The 19,555-nt window shown below is 40.2% G+C and overlaps 1 protein-coding gene across 1 annotated transcript; it reads right to left on the reverse strand.

The window, feature by feature from the left end:
• Positions 1-1,868: 1,868 nt before the first annotated feature.
• LOC131248184 (uncharacterized) lies at positions 1,869-12,038 on the reverse strand. The gene is made up of 5 exons (XM_058248298.1): positions 11,885-12,038; positions 10,817-10,946; positions 6,628-6,724; positions 2,263-2,343; positions 1,869-2,146 (listed from the first exon to the last, which is right to left on the reverse strand). The coding sequence occupies exons 1-5, from the start codon at positions 11,916-11,918 to the stop codon at positions 2,009-2,011; spliced, it is 480 nt and encodes a 159-aa protein (XP_058104281.1). The 5' UTR covers positions 11,919-12,038; the 3' UTR covers positions 1,869-2,008.
• Between the last annotated feature and the right edge of the window lie 7,517 nt (positions 12,039-19,555).

Consider the following 19,555-nt stretch of genomic DNA (forward strand, 5'->3'; position numbering starts at 1 on the left):
CACAAATATCAACTTCATCCTAAACTTTTGAGGTCCCTAAGAAGTTTTTAATGGTGGGCGTTCAATCACCACTCCACATGAGATTTGGACCTTCCTCATTTTTGGGATAATTCCCTAAAACGATATGAAAAAATGGATGGACAGCATGGATAAAACACATACATTATTATGTGTGCCACACAACACCATCCAATAGCTAGGGGCTACTAACATCTTCAATAAGCAATCTGGATCCACTTAGGTTAATGCTTGTGACTACATCCATGCTGTCCATTCGTATCGAAAGCTCATTCATAAGCATGATCCAAAAAATGAAGTAGATCCAAATCTCAGATGGACCATCTTACACGAAACAGTGGTAAATGACAATTAAAAATTTATTGTGGGCCACAAAAGCTTTGGATTAAGATGATATTTGTGTGGTCTCTTCATCTGGGTCTTTTTGACCTTATCAATAGGTTAGATGGCAAATAAACATTTTGGTGGAATCCATCAAGTTTTTAATGGTAGGGATTCAATCAAGACTGTTTCACGTGGAGACGGGCAAATGTGTCAAATTAACATATTTCAGACATTTCAGACAGTAGTTAACAAACAGTTGTTCCAGACTCAATACTTAATTTTAGGCTTCAGACTTCAGATTTAACAAACGGGCCCTAAGCAGGCAACCAAACATATTAATGTTTGTCCTATAACTTGACACCATCCCTTATATTGTGGCCTACCAAAATCTTAGATCGGTCCAGTTTTTGGGTGCACAGTGAAGATGAGGGGCTGCATCTAATGGAGGACTGGATGTCAAACTAACAAGTGGGCCCATAAAAGCTTGGGTATTATGTTAGTGCAATAGTTTTGTGACTCCCAAGTTGACTCAGACTCAGTTGGAACTGATCCAGTTTGATACCACAAGTCACCCTTTAACCAGAGCAAGTCAAGCAATGCAAGCCCATTTAGAGTCAGTCCTGATTCGACTCAAGCCAGAACTGAATCACTGAATCTTGTAACTATGGTTCGGGCTTTAGGTTGTCGTAGAGTATTAGGGCTTTCATGTTTCAGGTGTGGGTAAAATCTCCAACATTTTCTTGTTTCTTAGGAAGCCGGCAAAATCTAAATCGTACTGGTCTGAAGCACAAGCCCGGGGCATCATTGTAAATTACATAAATATCCCTTTTACTTAAAAATCGAATTGTCCATAAAAACACCCATCACTGCTATTCGCCTTGTACGTAGTAGAGATGGAAGTGGAGATTTTGAGGCCCCACCTGCCAGTGCTAATGTAAAACATGGGCATGAGATCCAAAGCATCCATCAGGTAGGTCCCACTGCATGCGCATATGCACTTTGCCCAAGTAGATCGCCAAAGTGGTAGTTTGTAAAAATAGATAATGGCAAAAAAAAAAAAACTATCTTTTGCCATGGCATCTTCAGTGGAACCCGCCTTATGGAATGCCTAGATCTTGCACCCATGTTGCTATGGCACAGGTGGCTGCATGTGCAATTAGCTAGCCTAAAGAACTACAGAATAAGAGAAGGAACTTTGAGATTGGGATCGGGATCGGGGTAGACCAAGAAGCTCAAGCGCAATAGATTCAACCATCCAAATCAACCAGAAGTAGCCGCTCAGATTCTAAGAATTAGTTTTCACCTTTTTGAGGAAAACAATAACCCCATTGGAGCCTACAACTAGACGGCTAAAGAAAGGAAAGGTTGTGTGGTCCACATTCAATAACCTTCCTCACCCAAAGCCAGTCCAAAATTCTTGTCACTTTGCGACTCCAAAAGTGCTGAAATGCCTCTGAAGGTTTCAAACCTAAATCCTGGACAAGCATCACAACAAATACATAGCCAAGAAGAACAAAAAAGAAGACTTCCAGCAAGTAATTCTCATATGCAGTTTTAGAGACAAGGTGGAACTTTAACATCCAACACAGGTGATTCACGTATGTTAAATTTCAACTATCATAGCCGTTATAAGATGCAGTGATCAACACACCATGATTTTTTTTTTCTATATTGTAGCTTCTACTTCGGAATCGATTTCAGTGGGCTCCTCAGGTACGTTATTCCCACCTCTCAACCGTGAAGAAACATTGTCGATTGCCGAATTCAGTTGACTTATCTTTGCATTCAGTGTCTGTCGGGTCTTCTGCTTTTCAAAACACAGACAGAAAAAAGAAGAAGAAGAAGAGACGGTAAATGCACAAACCAATGAGCAAACATGTTGTGAATCAAAAGAGTGGAGCAAAGTCAAATGGTAGTGACCTCTAAACCATCATCGTAATATATAGGTCGCTTAGCCCTCCGAAATCCATATTCGTCTTCATTCAGTATGGATCTCCTGATCTGCTTAAACAAGGGAAAGAGCACAACATGTCAAGACAATTGAGATGCAACTGGTAACCGCACACAAGCAACAAACTCCTGGCATTTCAAACAGGTGCGTGGGTAGCCACGTATCTGTGAGCATAATAAACCTACAGATGGTGAGAGTGGTCTTGTCCCTTTGGACTGTTCAGTGGGCACAACAAACCTACTGCCATCATCCTAGAGTACACATACATGGACTGATCAGTCTGGTTCTTGCCGGGTTTTGGTCCTTCTGGGTCTGGTCACTTTCTCAAGGACCTGGCCTGGACCCATTGGGTGCCATCTGGTCTTTGGACCTTGATTTTGAGTTGGGTTCAGGTCAGGTCAGGCTCAAACAAGGGCATTTACAAGTTCAGGCCCACCCGGCGTATTGGCTAGATTGCATAAAGAAGTGCCACTTTGACATGTGAGTGGTGTGGAAACAGGCTCTCTTAAATGTGCATGGCTGAGCAAACCTCGTCAGAGAGAGAGAGAGAGAGATGCACACACATACACACACACACACACACACACACACACACACAATCGGAGCCCAACTAGGCCCAACTTTTAACCAGGTCTAAAATCGTGGACCTAATCCCAACCCAATTTCTAGATGGGTCCAAAAAAAATTGGACCAGATGCATCAAAATTGGGGCAAGTCCAGGTAACTGCAGATCAGGGTAGCCATTGAAAGCCCTAAACAAAAATCAGTAACATTAAAAGAGAGCATGATAGGGAAAGAATCCTGTCCAGATGTAGCAAAAACAAGAAAGAGGAGAAAATAGGTGCTCAAATTGGTAGGGATAGGCAAGTCACGGAAGCTTAGAAATTGGCAAACCATCTAATACATAACTAATTCTGAATGAAATGGATGGGTGAAAAACAATGAGGAGAAAATAGAAGCTGAAATTAGAAAGGGATGAGTGAGATGCTAAGATATTGGCAAACTGCCTAATGCCTAACCAATTCAGAAAGAACTGCAGGAACTCAATGACTGATTAGCAGAATGACATTGTTGAAGACGTCTCCAAATCTATAATCAAAATCATCAGTATCTAAACCTTATCCCAACAAATTGGGGTCAGCTATACAAATCCGGTTTTGCCAATCCACTCCATCACGGACAATATCCAAAGTTAAAACCATAGGTCTGCTGGTCATTCTTACTACCTCCACCCATGTCCTTTTGGGCCTTCCCCTTGCCCTTTTAAAGCCATCGATGTAAACCAAATCACTCCTAACCGGTGCAGTTCTTGGTCACACATGGTCAAACCATCTAAGTCTACTTCCTCTCATCTTATTACCTATTGGTGCTACAACTAAGTTCCTTCAAATATTATTTTCTAATACCATCCTTCCTCATCTTGCCATTCATCCATCTCAACATCCTCATTTCAGATACACTCATCTTATGAGCAGGTTGTTCCAAAACTGGCCAACATTATGTCTCATAAAGCATGGCGGGTCTTATAGGCATCCTATAAAATTTCCCCTTTGGCTTGATAGGTATACAAAGATCACATAAAACAGATCCAAACCCAACAGGAGAGAGAGAAAAAGAGAGAGAGAGAGAGATTGCAATAAATAAATGTCCCAACAGGTACCAACATAATTAATGAAGCATTGATGCCGAGTACCATGGGAGTACCAAGTGTGTGCTGTGAGTGGGTTAGTCCATCGGAGGATGATCTGCAGATGAGGGGGTAGTATCTTGAAAGTTAGCACAATCACTGATTGACTGCAAACACCATGTGGAAGCAGGTTTCTTTACCAGCGGTGGGCTCTATGCATTTCCTCCGACCATCTTGTCGGATGGAGGCTCTAATGCAGGGGAATTTTCACATTGGGCTCGAGTGAGGTCGCCTGTGGGATGCAAGGGCACACTCAAGGTAGGTGACCCATGTGATTTGGGGCCCATGGGGGAAGTCTCGCGTTCGATACTCCTCACCAAGGGTGATTAATGCGCGTTTCACACCGGGCTTGAGTGGGGTAGCCCGTGGGATGCGGGGACACACTCGGGGTGGGCGGCCCATGTGATTTGTGGCCCACGAACGAGGTTCGGCCGAAGTCCTAAACCCATAAGATATGGGGCCTGGGCTATGAGATAAAGGGATTAATTCATCATACTCTAACAGTTCGAGCTTTTAGAGCAAGTGGTTAATTGTCCTGCATAAAAGTGGTATCAGAGCGGGAGGTCTCGTGTTCGACACTCCTCACCGGGGGTGATTAATGCAGGGGCATTTTCACACTGGGCTCGAGTGGGGTCGCCTGTGGGATGCAGGAGCACACTCAGGGTGGGTGACCCATGTGATTTGGGGCCCGAGAGGGAGGTCTCGCGTTCGAGACTCCTCACCAGGGGTGATTAATGCACATTTCACACCAGGCTCGAGTAGGGTAGCCCATGGGATGCGGGGACACTTGGGGTGGGCAGCCCATGTGATTTAGGGCCCACGAAGGGGGTTCGGCCGAGGTTCTAAACCCATGAGATGTGGGGCCTGAGCTACGAAATAAAGGGATTAATTCGCCATACTCTAACAGCTCGAACTTTTAAAGCAAGTGGTTAATTGTCCTGCATCAGGCTCTCTCCATTCAAACTCAAAGCCAGCAAGAAGGAATAAAAAGCCTACTGTTGAAAGCTTGCAGATTAAACCAAGCACGTCACCTAAAGAGGACCAGGTTGGTAGGAGCAAGGCTCAAAGACTATGCTAGCCGGTCTAGAAGAGCATACAGTAGAAAGCATAGAGACAAAAGACCTAGCTATGAAGTCCTCTCACATGTTGTTAGTATCTCGAAAGAATGAGGCCTCCTCCATATATAAGCGGCCAGGTAAGGTATCTTTGATGTATAGGAACAGGCCACAAGCCATGTTTTCCAACAGTTTGTCAGCCCCAACAACTAAGTGCATCAGCGTTGAGATAAGGCCCAACATGCTGTCAACAATAGAAAGTAAGGGCCATGCATATCTCAATAGAAAGTGCTGAAATTGCCAAGATGACCAAGTGCCCATGATAATTCAAGGGCCTTGAACACAGTTTCCTTGGGAAGACAAAGGCCACCTGCTAATGTCGTCAAACATGGTGTGATGATGACTTCACCGAGCAGGCAAGGGTGCAGGAGCCTGCTAATGTCATCAAACATGGTGTGATGATGACTTCACCGAGCAGGCAAGGGTGCAGGAGCACTTCACAGAAGTCGAAGTTGGTTGTATTAAATGTCTGAATCCCCTCTTTCGTCAGCGCATGTGATTCAAACAAAGAGAGTAACTTCAATTCATAAGAGAGAGAGAGAGAGGGAGAGAGAGAGAGAGAGAGGGAGAGAGAGAGAGAGAGAATTCAAGCCTAAGATAAGTCATAGTACATCGGAGCCTCATGCACCTTTGCTCATTGGTCAGCAAATCAGGGTATTGCAACCAGTGATCAACTAATCGATGGTATCGACCGATATTATCAGTGTCACTTATAGGGGATATGAAATTTCAAAGCATTCGCAAAATACCCACTCATTGACAATAAGATAGCATGATATTTACAATATTCCACAAATATTGTGCAATCTTTTGCTGATATATCTTTGACATTTTTCCAATAGTTGCGATTTTTTCAATTAAAACAAGGGCAAATCAGTAAAATCCGAGAAAAAAAAAAAAAAAACAATGTTTTGCCAAATTTTTGGGACTCTCTCTGGTTGTGTTTTAACAACTCCACTTGAGTTGTTCCGCATCAATGCATCTTTGGTGGAGAAATTGTGATCGAAGAGGGGATTTAGGAGCTAGATTTGTCCAATAGCACATGGTTTTATGCCCTAAATAATAGGAAAACTGTTGTATTTTTTTAAGTAACACTTTGAGCCCTAGTCCTACATGTGCAATCGTGTGTTTGTTAACATATCCTAAAATTTCACTGAAAAGTTCCACCACTTTCCTAAAGTTTCCCCAATGTTTCCCTCAAACTGCAATTCATTATGCAATACTAGTGCTACTTCCATATGTTTCCCACATATTTCCATATCCCAAGGATGCAATACATAGTGTGATACTGATACTCCAAACACTGATCACAACATGCAAAATGGTTTGAATGTTTTAAAAAAAAAAATGCTGCATCTCTTATCCATCTTATTTGTAATAGTACCATGTCAACGTTAAGAGTAGTTGTTTTGTCCAATGCTCTATTATGCATCTTAGTTTGCAGCAGTACCATGTCAAGTCAATGCTAAGTAGTACCGAAATACTAACAGATGGAAGCATGTCAAAGTGGTCATCCCAAAATGTATAATCACCTGTGGGGCAAAGATATATGCTAATGTCCCAAAAACTGCTCCTCCTAGAAGGAAGCCAGCAAGAAAATCACCACCTCCTCCACCTCTAGAACCATCACTGTGTACAAAGAGGAAACAAGAAAATAATAATAATAAGTGCGACAGCCTAAAAACTAAAACTAATAATTGAATAGACAAGATTGACACTTCAAATGCTAATCAAAACGTGCATGGCTGAAACATTTTTTTTTTTTTTTTTTTTAAAGATAACAGTCTTTACTTCTATTTCAGTTCCACCAAGATAGAGCCTACAAAAGAAGATAAGTGGAAAAAAAAAAGAAGAGTTTTTCCATACTGACAAACAGTTGTTAAGCTAATAAAATAAACTCCCAAACAAAGTACAAATAACTTGAGATAGAGGTACCAAACCATACAGTGCATATTATGCCTCATGGTAGGTATGGTGGTGCTCTAGCAAAAAAAAAAAAAAAAAGGAGCTTCTTGCAAGGTCAGTTCATGAAAGTTTGCATCATTATGCGCTTGCCAAATGACCATGCTTTCCATCACCTAAATCGAGGTGTTCATTTTCCCTACCAACTTTGATCAGAGATAGGTTCTTCAAAATTGTTTTCATGCCCCTATAAAGGTTGGTTTAACCAGTACCATGACCTCTTCTTATTCATAATTAGATGATTTACCCTTACACTTTGCAAACCCCTCCACAAATTCAGAAATTTTTAGTATAATCAACTACTCCCCTTTAACTGCCAGTTATCATCCCATTCACCAAAGTATTTACCTCTTTCTTTAGAAAACATTCAGCAATTTCTTCTGACTTAATTTACTCAAAAAGGGGGGGAAAAAAAGCCCTCACCCTACTCATAGAAAATTGACAATTGATTAGAATGTGTGCCATTTGAAAGCTGCTCCTCAGTAATACATGTGCGAAAAGCTATAATGAACAATAATAATGATAAATGGTAAGTACAGAAGTAGCTCCACTAATCAGCTTATATTTTACAGACAGGCAGAATGTTGGGCAATTAGAAGGCAACATGAGCTGAGATTGAGCGTTGTAAAGATGAGGATGTTGCAATGATGTGTGAGAAACTTAGGTAGGATAGAATTAAGAACAAAGTCATCCGTATGAAAAATATAAAATGGAGGTAAATTGTGATTACTCAGTAGTGTTGTCAAAATAGACGGAGGACAGCTCCTATAAGGAGGGACAATTTATTCAGCTTGAAGAGCCTGGAAGAGAGGATGAAAGGAAACCTAAAAGGACTTGGAGTGGTGGGAAGAAGGGATATAAAAGCATTATCCACTTACCAAGGATAGGGTCTTATTGATTGGTGAAACAGGATTCAAAAACCAATGCCAAATAGTTGGGACTTGGGACAAGGCTACAACAATGAGAAGTTTATAAGCTTCCATTGGATGAAAAATAGGGGATTCAAGATAGAATTATAGGGGATTCTAGATAGCTTTTTATTTGATCCATCGGTGACCCAGGCTTTGTGGGCATTGGGGAAATTTGCAGTATCAGAGGCAGGATATTGGCTGATTTTTTGGGGTCTATTGCAATTACAGACTCCAACTTCACTGAAGATGTGTCTCTTCTGCAGGCCATTAAAGTGGCCGCTGACTTTGAGTTCTTCCCGATTTCTGTTGAAGGCGATTCTTTTATTGCGATAAGCTGGGTTAGGGGTACCCATGGCATCTTGTGGACCTTTTGGAAGAAGCAAAGATATTTGTCAGGGCACGAATTTTCTCTCTCCTATATTCAGAGAGAAGCTAATGCCAAGGTGGCCAATCCAGTGGGCTAGTTTCCTGTCTTTTTGTGTGTTTTTGCCTGCAGGTTGAAGGCCTGTGCCTGCTGTTGCCTGTATGTATTCTTCTCCTTCAGGCGGTTTTTTTTCTATCTATTTAAAAAAAAAAAAAAAAATCAGCTTCCTTATGCACACACGCATATATAGATATACATACGTATCTCTCTCTCTCTCTGTGTAAACTGAAAAGAATGGAGGAAAAGAGAGTCGTTATGGCTGCATTTCGAAACACAAGTGACTTTAATTGCCGCACTTAGTTTATCAAGAGACAATGACACAATTAGTGATTTTCCCTAGTAACCATGATGAGGAGGAAGTCCTCAAATTGCGTACCTTTCATGTGCAACTTGCAAGTAATGCAGTAGCAATTTGGATGTTAGGCCCTGAACATGAATGATATGTAAAGAAGTTGCAGTTTATTTTTTCTACTTCATCAGAATAATTGCAACTCAATTCATGACTACATCTAAACACACCCTATATTGTTAACTCAAATTATCATCCTTCCATCCAAATATGCGTTATAGAAATGATATAATGGAGATTCGTAGTATGGGACACAAACATAATAAGAAAACAAACAGGGTAAGAAATGAAACCAAACAAACTTCCAAATTCAAGGTGCATTTAAATGCTCAACTGAAGTGAATTGCAAGAAAACTAAATGAAGTGGAGCCCAAGGCCTTTCGAAAAGGTTCAAGGATTTTTAGTAGTCTTCATTGCAGCTTTGCCAACAGAGATTTCATCCTTCCATGGTTCATGGATGTGGAATCCACAGGATATGGAAATTTATGTATTCCTAAAGGAAATATATGAGTTTGGTTTGCACTGATGTTTCCATGCGCTTGTGTAGAAATGTTAAAAAGTCAAAAGTCAATTTATTTCCACATCCACGGTCACTTTATTTCCTTTAGGTAGTTGGAAATCAATTTGTCAACTTTCTTGGGGACATTGATTTTTCTGTTTTCTAAGGCTTGGATTGGAAATGAAAAATGGATTCCACCCCATTCTTTTCACAAATTGAGTCAAAGTAGAATTTTACTGATATTGTTTTATTTTCAAAAGTACTGTGGAAAACTAACCACACCCTTAGGGCCAAGGGCAAGGTCATTGGTTGGGTAGTGAATCTCAAATTATGTAAGCAAGATCTCATGGGCAGGTGGGGGAATTCACTGCAATTGGGTAGGGGATGGGTTGATGCAAGATGGTCTCTCACCTCCTCCTTGTGTGATTCTATTCTTGTTCAGTTGGAATAAATTGATTGTTACAATTGAGAGAGAGAGAGAGAGAGAGAGAGAGAGAGAGAGAGAGAGAGACAGAGAGACAGAGAGAGAGATTATCTTCCAACTATTATCAAATCCATGAGATCTCCTCCAGGCTAAACATTCCATTTACCCATGTGAGTAGAGAGGCTGTCCTTGGCCAATTCGTTGGCCAGGGAAGGTTCTAATAGGCCAAGTCTCTTTAATGGGAATCCATTCCCTCTTCTTTTCTTTTTCCTTTTTATCTTAGTAAAATTTGTATCTTTAAATGTGTGTGTGTGTGTGTGTGTGTGTGTGTGTGTGAGAGAGAGAGAGTTGCAAAACTCAAGCCGATAATGATGAAACAACCAACATGGAGCCACACCATTCAAAATGAGGTTCTAGTCTGAAATTACCTTTATGATCACTTCCAGCCCGGCATGCATGGAACTGCAATTGGGGTTTTCTCATTATCAATCAATGTCCCTCCCACTTTGGGCATTTCAACTTTATTCAATTGGTTTCTCACAATATAATCCAAATGAGCATCAAAACGTGCCATAAGAAAGTTATACAAATATTAACTCATTGTGAAAGCATATGATGGCTACTAAAAATACAAAGGTGATTATCCAAAAATGCCATCTTGTCTTCAAAGTGAATACATGTAGAGTTAAGAATTGAAGACTGTAATAGGGAAGTCGAGCCTCAAATAAGAACTAAGATATCATTTGCAACCTTAAGGAGAGTATATAACTACTTTAGGATGCATTCCTCCTCACACCATGCAAAAAATAATAATAATTGATCTTGGGATATAATTGTTAGTATAATCCAAAAATCATTAAAGGATTATCATCAGGGTATGAGCTCCTTTCCAATACAAAAAGAAGCCCCATTCACAATTTTAGAAAATTCTATTAGAAGTAGAAATTCCAACATCACAAATTATTTTTCTCAACTCTGGAAATGGCCATGACACAAACCCAACCTTAATTGTTATTTAAAAGCACTAATTCCAATACCTTTGACCCGACTTTGATCTTTTACTATCCCTAATCTCACACCTTCAGGTCATAGAATTAGATGGGACGACTTCCTAATTTTCTTTTCTTGATACAGAAGTTGAGAATATCATACCTGTATTGTGCACGAATGGAGAGACTGGGTCTTGAGTGATTTGATTTCCGTTGAAATGCAAGTCTTGATGGGTGTGGAAACACATTGAGCTTAGTCAACTGAACATCGCAAGATTTTAAATGAGTACCACCTACACCCAAACAAAAGAAATTACTTAAATCAGGAAGACAAAGAAGAAGCAGAACAAACGAAAGAACAACACTCAGATATCCAGAGATCGAACAATTCTGGTAATATCATAGAAAGATATCATTTCATGGAATCTTATAACAAAGAAAAGGGTGCTTTGGAAGTATCCCAAATTGCAAGCAGAACAGAAATTGCAGCGAACTAGATAGTTATCCTTTCAAATTCGTGAAATGGGAACTGCATCACAGAGGACACCATCTTCATGAGGAATGATTAAATACGTTTGAATATATGGGGCCCACCCCTGATGTGTCTGTAGAATCCAAACAGTGCATCTGGTGTGCCCCCTCATGTTCACTGTACATCCAAGAATCATCCCAATCCAAAACTCAGGTGGGACACACCACAGGTAGAAATATAAATCACGCCTAAAAACTACAAATTCGCTTGTTGTGGCCTACCTAATTTTTAGAATGGATTGATTTTCTGTGTGTTTCTTCATCCAGGCGGGGCACACGTGATGAATGGATTGGATGACACATACACAACACGGTGGATCCCACGTTCCATCTTGAAGTTTCTATAGTGGGCTTCCCCCTCCCTAAGGCATGTTTCAAGCTGTATTTTGGGATTAGGGCCTAACACAGGGCGTATCTAATGTACGGGTTAGATCGCACTCGCACATCACGGTAGGCCCACAAAGCTCGAACGCATGGGAAATTCCAATTTCCTGCCATCCAAATCAACATCGAGATTGTTCTGAAAATTTCTGGAAGCTAATTAGAGAAGAAATGCTCGTAGCAGATGGAATGTGAGTAAGAGCGTTTGAGAGATTTCGAGCATGAAAACCCTAGAAATGCTGACGGCGATGCCAAAAGAGGGAAGGATTGAGTCATAAAAAGGTGGTGATTCTGTGGGTATTACAGGAAGAAAATTTACCTGTGATGGATAGAGCAGCTGAAACAGACGCCATGGAAATGAGGTGACCGAGAGTGAGAGGAATGCGAGCTCGAAATTAAGGAAGGAGGAATTATATGAGGGGTTTTATTAGAATAAACCTCGACTGTTTATATGATGGACGTTGGGACTTTAATCCTTGTGTCCAGATCATCTTTCATTGATCCAAACCGTTTATATGTTGGGAAGCTTATTGTATGGATGGATGGCCAGAAAATAAAATCTTTTATATTAGAACATTTCAATCCCTCAAACATTTGACATTTTTCTTTAAATGGACGGTCGTTTTTAAGCTTTGAATAATCAAGGGTCCAAAATGTTTTAGTCTTCGAGTTTTCATGTGCATTCCCCATCTACTGTGAAGCCTATCATATAAACGGTTGGGATCATTGAAAGGATCCAAATCCAACGGCTAAAATCTTGACATATTTTATTGTAATTCGTCGGGATGTATCCTAGCAAATTACATTGTATGATCCGTTGTCGTGGCCAGGATAAATTATATGATACACTGCCGGCATCTCTGCATCGTATACATGCTTTTTCAGTTCTAACAAGTGGAGCCCATGCGTTGGTGATCCAGACCACTCGTCTGTTAAGGCCCACCGTTTATGTATCATTTCTAAATGATACTTCAGATTGTAAGATCTCATTGAGAGATATTAGCCATTTTTTAGATTTAATGTTAGCCATAAATCCTACTGTCCGTCTATCCCATATGTACTGGTACGTTCTAATTGATTGTGTGACTTGACTCCGATCAAATAACTTTAAACCCAAGTGCCAAGATAAGTAGACACATTAAGCTTGATCGTATATGACTACAATTTCAATAAAACACTCACCTATTCAACCTCTCCTAAAGTATCATAAGATGATCAAGCGAAGCGATTATCAAATGATAGCTTTCATCCTTCCTAAATGAGTTGTACTTTAATTTTCGGATAAAAGATACAAAAAAGCAAATAAAATTATATATTGTAGGGATTGACGGCGAGGTGAAATTTTTTTAAAGAATTGCTTAAATTATAATGAAAGTTGTCCAACATATCAGCATAAATTTATATTACATATCAGTGTAAATTTAGATTACCACTAAGGATTAGCACTATAAGATTATTGCTACTCCTAATGTAAAATTAAGCTATTTGTTACACTAGGAAACATAAAAGATATTTTCATTAAATACAGCAACTACTTTATTGGCCTAGAATTTTATCTGACACCTATTCTATTAACCACTTCAACGCCATTTTTCTTTGGACCACATTTTACTTTTCACTACTCAGCTATCTTGACATGTATTATACAAACAGTGTTAACTATTATTCTAACAACATACTCTCTAAGTATCCTCGTGCGTCTTAGACATGCTCTAAATTTCTTGTGTAATGATGACGTTCCTTTTATAATTGATACTTTCAACTTTCAGCGACAGTAAGAGATTACGATAAAAAGATGGTATGAGGTATAGGATCATGGCATGGATGCCGGATTGGCTACTCCCCATGACAATAGCCCGGTGGCTGGTGGTCGGTGCTCGATGGGCCCCCACTACGGTGTATGTGTTTCAAACCTTTTGAGATGGGATGTACCTATTTTTTGTCTCATACCTTAAAATGATCTAAAAAAGTTGATGTATGGCATGGATGAAACACATACATAATGGTGGGGCCACATGGCACAGACAACTAGCCATTGGACGGTAGCAGGGGGGAAGCGTAATGGGTGTGTACCACACACCAGCTATATAGCTGATGTAGGTACGTGTTGTGCGAAGACAAGCACTGACGCTCCTCCACCTTCGAGTTGTACCTCCAAGTTGTATGAATGTTTCAAAGGATATCAAAGTTATATGGGCCTAACATTGTTCTATTTATTATATCCACACTGTTCATCCATTTTTCGAGATCATTTTAGAGAATTAATTAAAAAATAAATTATATCCAAAGATCAGTTGGACAACCCCACAAATAGCAGCGGAGATAATGATTTTCACTGTAGGGCCACCATAACATTTATTTTCCATCCAATCTTTTCATAAGGTCACATAGACCTGTATGAAGTGGAAAAACAAATTTTATATTGATCCAAAACTTTTGTGACCACCAAAAGGATTTCAATGGTAGACGTTCAATGCCCCACTTCTTTTGCAGTGTGATCCATTTGATAGTTAGATGTCTTATTTTTCCTCTCAAGCCTTACTGCAAGCTCGTCAAATAGAAAAAGGGCCTAGATATAACACATACCTGGCTCACAGAACTTGATGACGTCAATACACCAGCTATATAGGTGATGTGTGGTACACCAGCCAATCCGCTTCCGGCAGGGGGAAGTAGCCAATCCGTTTCCCTTGCCGGGATAAGAAGGCGAGAATACCGTGCAAAGATGCGGGCAACGCGTGTCATGTAACTTCTCCTTCAAGGAGATATCTGGAGAAATGCAAAGACTACGCGTGCAGGTAAAATTTTGAGTATCATATTCGTGGCCATACGAGTCAATGTGAATGAATCTGAGACGTTCATCATGCGGGGCCCACATGTACATGCCTCGCCCCTTGTTCTTCTCTTGAAAAGAACAGTTTGCCAGCTGTATTTTCTTGGATATTATTGAAACCTGTTACTGAATGCACTTTAGTAAGCGCACTCATCTGACACGTGGAACAATACAACGTGTATCATATCGGAGCGTTCATCAGGCATTCCCCGCCATCTAAACGCCACAACTCAAAAAGTAGATCAGTGCTATCATTAGGTGGGTCCCTTGTGAAAAAACGAACGGTTAATAGGAATGAACCAATGGTGAAAATTCGATGTACACATGTGGCCCACCTGATGATCAGATAAGCCTATTTCTTAGACATGGCATAGGAACAGTTGGGATCACCTGATGGACAGCTCGGATATTAAAACATGTACCTTTTCCAAGGCAAGGCGAGAGTAGTTAGTGAATGCACGCAGCTGTACCATTTTTCGGAGAATTCCTTGCAAGGCAAGAGCGTGACGGATGATACAAGCCAAGATAAACTGTCCCAGATTATCACCAGCAGTTTAGATGTACCATGAAGCAGAAAATAAGATTACTTTTTTTTATTAATCTGACTATCGGATTTTTAGTATTTATTGGACGGTTAAAAATGAAATATATTTAATGGCCTTATTTCAACGAACTCCTGCCCACGAATCAGTAGTTATAATTGTTCAGAAAATCTGGTTTTGAATTAGAGACTCTGGCTTCTACAAGTTGTCTGTTTAACTTGAGTTAATATATGCCGCGTAGGCACTCTATGAGTGTTTGTGTATCAAGCTTCATGCACTGCATGAGCATTGAATAACTTCACAAATAAAATTGGGTACATTTTTATTATAAACCCAACGTATTACCTACTTTTTTTTCATTTGACCTAAAAAAAAACTTAAATTATCATAAATATGAAAATATTCCTGTTTTTTTAGCTACTTCATCGGTAAAGATATTTTCATCAAAAAACTATCTTCCCAACCCTAAAAATTCAAATCAGTGAGATACTTTTTGAGGAAAAAAAAACATAGTATGAACTTGTCCACGGTGCTAATTTTTTTAATAAAATATCCAGTGTTTTGCACTGGATATCTTCGTACCATCCGCCGGGCCGAAGCATAAGTCATAAGACATTCCGTGCATGTGATTACAAGAGGCACTAACATTCGCTCGAAAAAGTACAGAACAGGGAATTCTGATGTAGAGCAAGTCGTGGACAGATACATGGCCAAGATGGATCAGAAAAGGTCCGGTCGATGACAGAAGTGATCCAGGCCATCGAACCTTAAATCGAGCGTATCTTGCAATCCGGAATGAGTTATCTTACGTAAAATATATGATTTTGGGGTAGAACGAGCTACTGAAGCCAAGCAACCCCGCTATGCCGGGTTGCGCAGCCCGGAATTGCGAAAAACTCCTGCATCGACGGTCGTTTCCCTGTTTTAATTTCGTTTTTACTATAAATAGTAAGTTTTAGTTTGATTATAACCCTTCATCCGTCAAGCTTTAAGAGTTGCGCCCAACATGAAAAGAGCTTAGAATAATTAGCAGAACGGTTTGGTGAAGCCAAATAGGACACTTACTATTTTTGGCCAAAAACCTTGTGCACTAGTAGACATTACGACCGTCTATAAATAGTAAGTTTACTATTTATAGTAAGTCGCGGATTCTAGGAATTTTGAGTTGTAGTTTGATTCTAATTTCTTTCACATTGCTTGATACCCCTATTTAAAGGGTTGTGAACTTGTTTTTATTCATCAATTAATCAATTTCGAAGTTCTTAGAATTTATTTCTATTTTCTACTTTCTTTTCTCGTGGATTCAAGAAGTCTCTGTGAGGAGTCCAGAGAAGCTCCGTGGATTCAGAGTAGTTATCCTCATCACGTTCATCCTTGCGTCAGATTCATGGCACAAGTGCAAATATGGTGCATATGTGCACGATCTGGGCCATTCATTAGGTCAGGCCCATCGTGAAAATGATCTAAATCAAAATTCAGTCTGGATCGCTTATTTTCTGGGTCGTACTAGAGTGTAGAACGTGAAATGTTGGTCTTTTTTCCAACGGTCGACTATTCCTCTTATAAACTTGCGGTGCAACCGATGAGTGGATTCGAACCGTCCATCCTATGTTCCTAAAAATGATCCTTTGGTGAAAATGACGCCAAAACTAAGTATCCTGCCATGCAAAGTTACAAACGGTGGCTTTGAAATGATAGGCCAAGAACCGACGTCCACGGTGGCATGCCTGGTGTGAGAGCGGATCTGTTACCCTGGTAACACCGTAGTAGCTGTTTCCTTGACCGTGGGGTCCACCTTGATGTATTTCTTATATATCCATGACGCTCATTTTAAGGTATGATCTAAAAATTAAGGCAGATCCAAATCACAAGCAGACCCGCCATAAGAAATAATGATCATTGCCTATTAAACACCTTGTTATGAGCTACAAAAGTTTTATATCAAAATGATATTTGTATTTTTCCCTTCATCCAGGTCTGAGTGACCTTATCAACAGGTTGGATGGCAAATAAATATTACATTGGGCCTAGGATGTTTTTAATGGTAGGCATTCGATGACAACTGTTTTCAGTGGTGTGGTTTACTTTAGATTTGGATCTACTTAATATTTGGGATCATGTCTTAAAATGATCTTAAAAACATGATGAACGGCGTGGGCATACATAAAATACATTAAAGTGGTCAATACAGTTAGAGAAACACTAAGGGCCCGTTTGGCCGGGCGGATTGGAAGGGATTGGATGGTATTGGAAGTTAAATCCCGGGATTGGCCGGGCGTGCCAAACAGACTGGGTGATCTGATCCCGGGATATAGCAATCCCATGGATCTTAAGACAATCCACTGACAACACCATCATTACCTTTAAATCCCATCCAATCCACCCTAATCCGTTCAAATTTGCCTGGGACGTGTTTGGTTTGAGGGATTGGAAGGGATGGGAAGGTTTAATCCCGGGATTGGCCAGGCATGCCAAACAGACTCGATATAGCAATCCCAGTATATAGCAATCCCATGGATCTTAAGACAATCCACTGACAACACCATCATTACCTTGAAATCCATGCCATCCACCCTAATACCACTCAATCCCTTCCAATCTACCCGGCCAAACGGGCCCTAAGGTGTTATCAGGTTACCCACATCCGCTCCCGCGTAGTGCGGAGCCTGCGGACATGGAATCGGGACGACACCTGCATGATGCTACGCGGTGAGAATTTGGTTGCCCCATATGAGAAAATAAACGTAATATTTTTGTGTAGATATCAATTACCTTTAATTTACACTAAGTCATATAGAGAATGATTGTCTTTTATATATATATATATAACGCAACTGATCGCAAAAGTAGAAGTATAGTTACTCGTGGGCGGAAGGTGAAATGAAAGGATTCGGCCAGCTGAAACATTTTAACGATTAAAATTTGCTGGCCGATTGGCATAACGGTAGGAATCAACTGGCTGATAGGTGTAACAGTTGGAATCCACCGGCCGTTCGGCACAATGGTCATTGTCTGTTGACTGATTTGCATAACAGTCGATTGCCGCCCGATGGACAAGACAGCCATTTTTGCCAACCGATGGGTAAACAACCACTCTTTTCCGGGTGATTGGTGACTATTCACGGCTGACCGATCTCTACAAGGATCGTTCTCTTCTGGTTCCAGCTGATTACATGGGTAAAATACCCATAACCATGATGGTTTTGTAGTGGGCACACATGTTCATACCCATTAGTACATTGGTGCACCCATTGGGGTGCCAGGTATCAATTAATGATTTGAGATTAAAAAAGAAAAAGAAAAATTATACCTACTAAATGAGTACTTTTGACTTAACACACATGTGCCAATCAATGCTTCATCAAAACAATACTACATGATTATAACATAAACACATGCACTTCAACATGGGCACATGGACTTGTTAGAGTGATTCATGATGCACCCCACAGGACACACATGCATTATAATCATTTTGATAAAATCCAGTAGTAAATTTTACTTATTAAAAATTGCACATGGTAATTCATGGTGATTACATTTTTTTTGGTACCCGGGCTAAGTCAGTTAGGTTGGGCTGGCCCTCAATTTTTATTTTTTTTTTCTTTTTTGGCAGGGCTCAGGTCTTGGACCTTAGGTGTCCAAAAAAAAAAAAAAAAAAAGAAGGACCAAGCCTAGCCTGGTTGGGCCCAAACCTAGTCCATTGTCAAACCTACTTGTAGGACCATCTCCCACTCAATTTAGTTTTACATATGAAAATTGTGCAACTAGTTGGGTGTTGGGGTTACTGTTACATGTGTATGGCATCCAACTCATCCAGCCCCTGTCATAAAAATGGGACACTCCAAAAGTCATGCCAATACAATCATCAGGTGGGCCATACCATAGAAAACAATAACCAATGCAGACATTAAAATATCACAAGCAACCAGTGACCATCCTTAATCCGAGCCCACCAGTTCTCCATGGGACACCCATATCCTGCCCTCAATAGTTTTTTTATCAACTCCAAACAAACAGCACACTTAAAAATTATGTCCCAACAGTAAACACCTCAAATCCTCCAAATTCAAGCCACCCAAAATGGTGGGGGTGACATTGTCGGCTATGTTATATGCTGTATGTATCAGGATATAGGCACCAAAAGTTTCCTCCACAAGAAGATTTTCAAAGGACTGTAGATGACGATTTTCAAAGGAATGTGAACTGTTTCAACGAGAGCGACCTAGTCCACGACATGCGCTGGCAAGATACCATGTTTAACCTTCATTCACATTGCACAGTTGCAATTCAACTTCCTACATGCGGTCTTTCTTTTTTCTTGGTAGATTTACTTCAATTATATTTTCCAAATATGCTATTGCAGTTCGAATCAACAGTACATCAAAACACACCCCAATCCACCAAAGGCACATTTCAAGGTTCTTAATACTGGCGGGTGCGCCAAATGCTTATTATTTTGGACCATTCTAGTTTTGAGTTCACAAGCCAAAAGTGATAACCAGCCTATTCTAGTTCCATTTTGGACCATCCTGAACATCCAACAGCTTTTATAAAATAATTTTTTTAAAAAAAAAAAAAAAAAAAAACCAAGAAATCTAACAGGCAAGACGAG

Source organism: Magnolia sinica, chromosome 6, assembly GCF_029962835.1.
Source record: "Magnolia sinica isolate HGM2019 chromosome 6, MsV1, whole genome shotgun sequence".
NCBI lineage: Eukaryota > Viridiplantae > Streptophyta > Magnoliopsida > Magnoliales > Magnoliaceae > Magnolia > Magnolia sinica.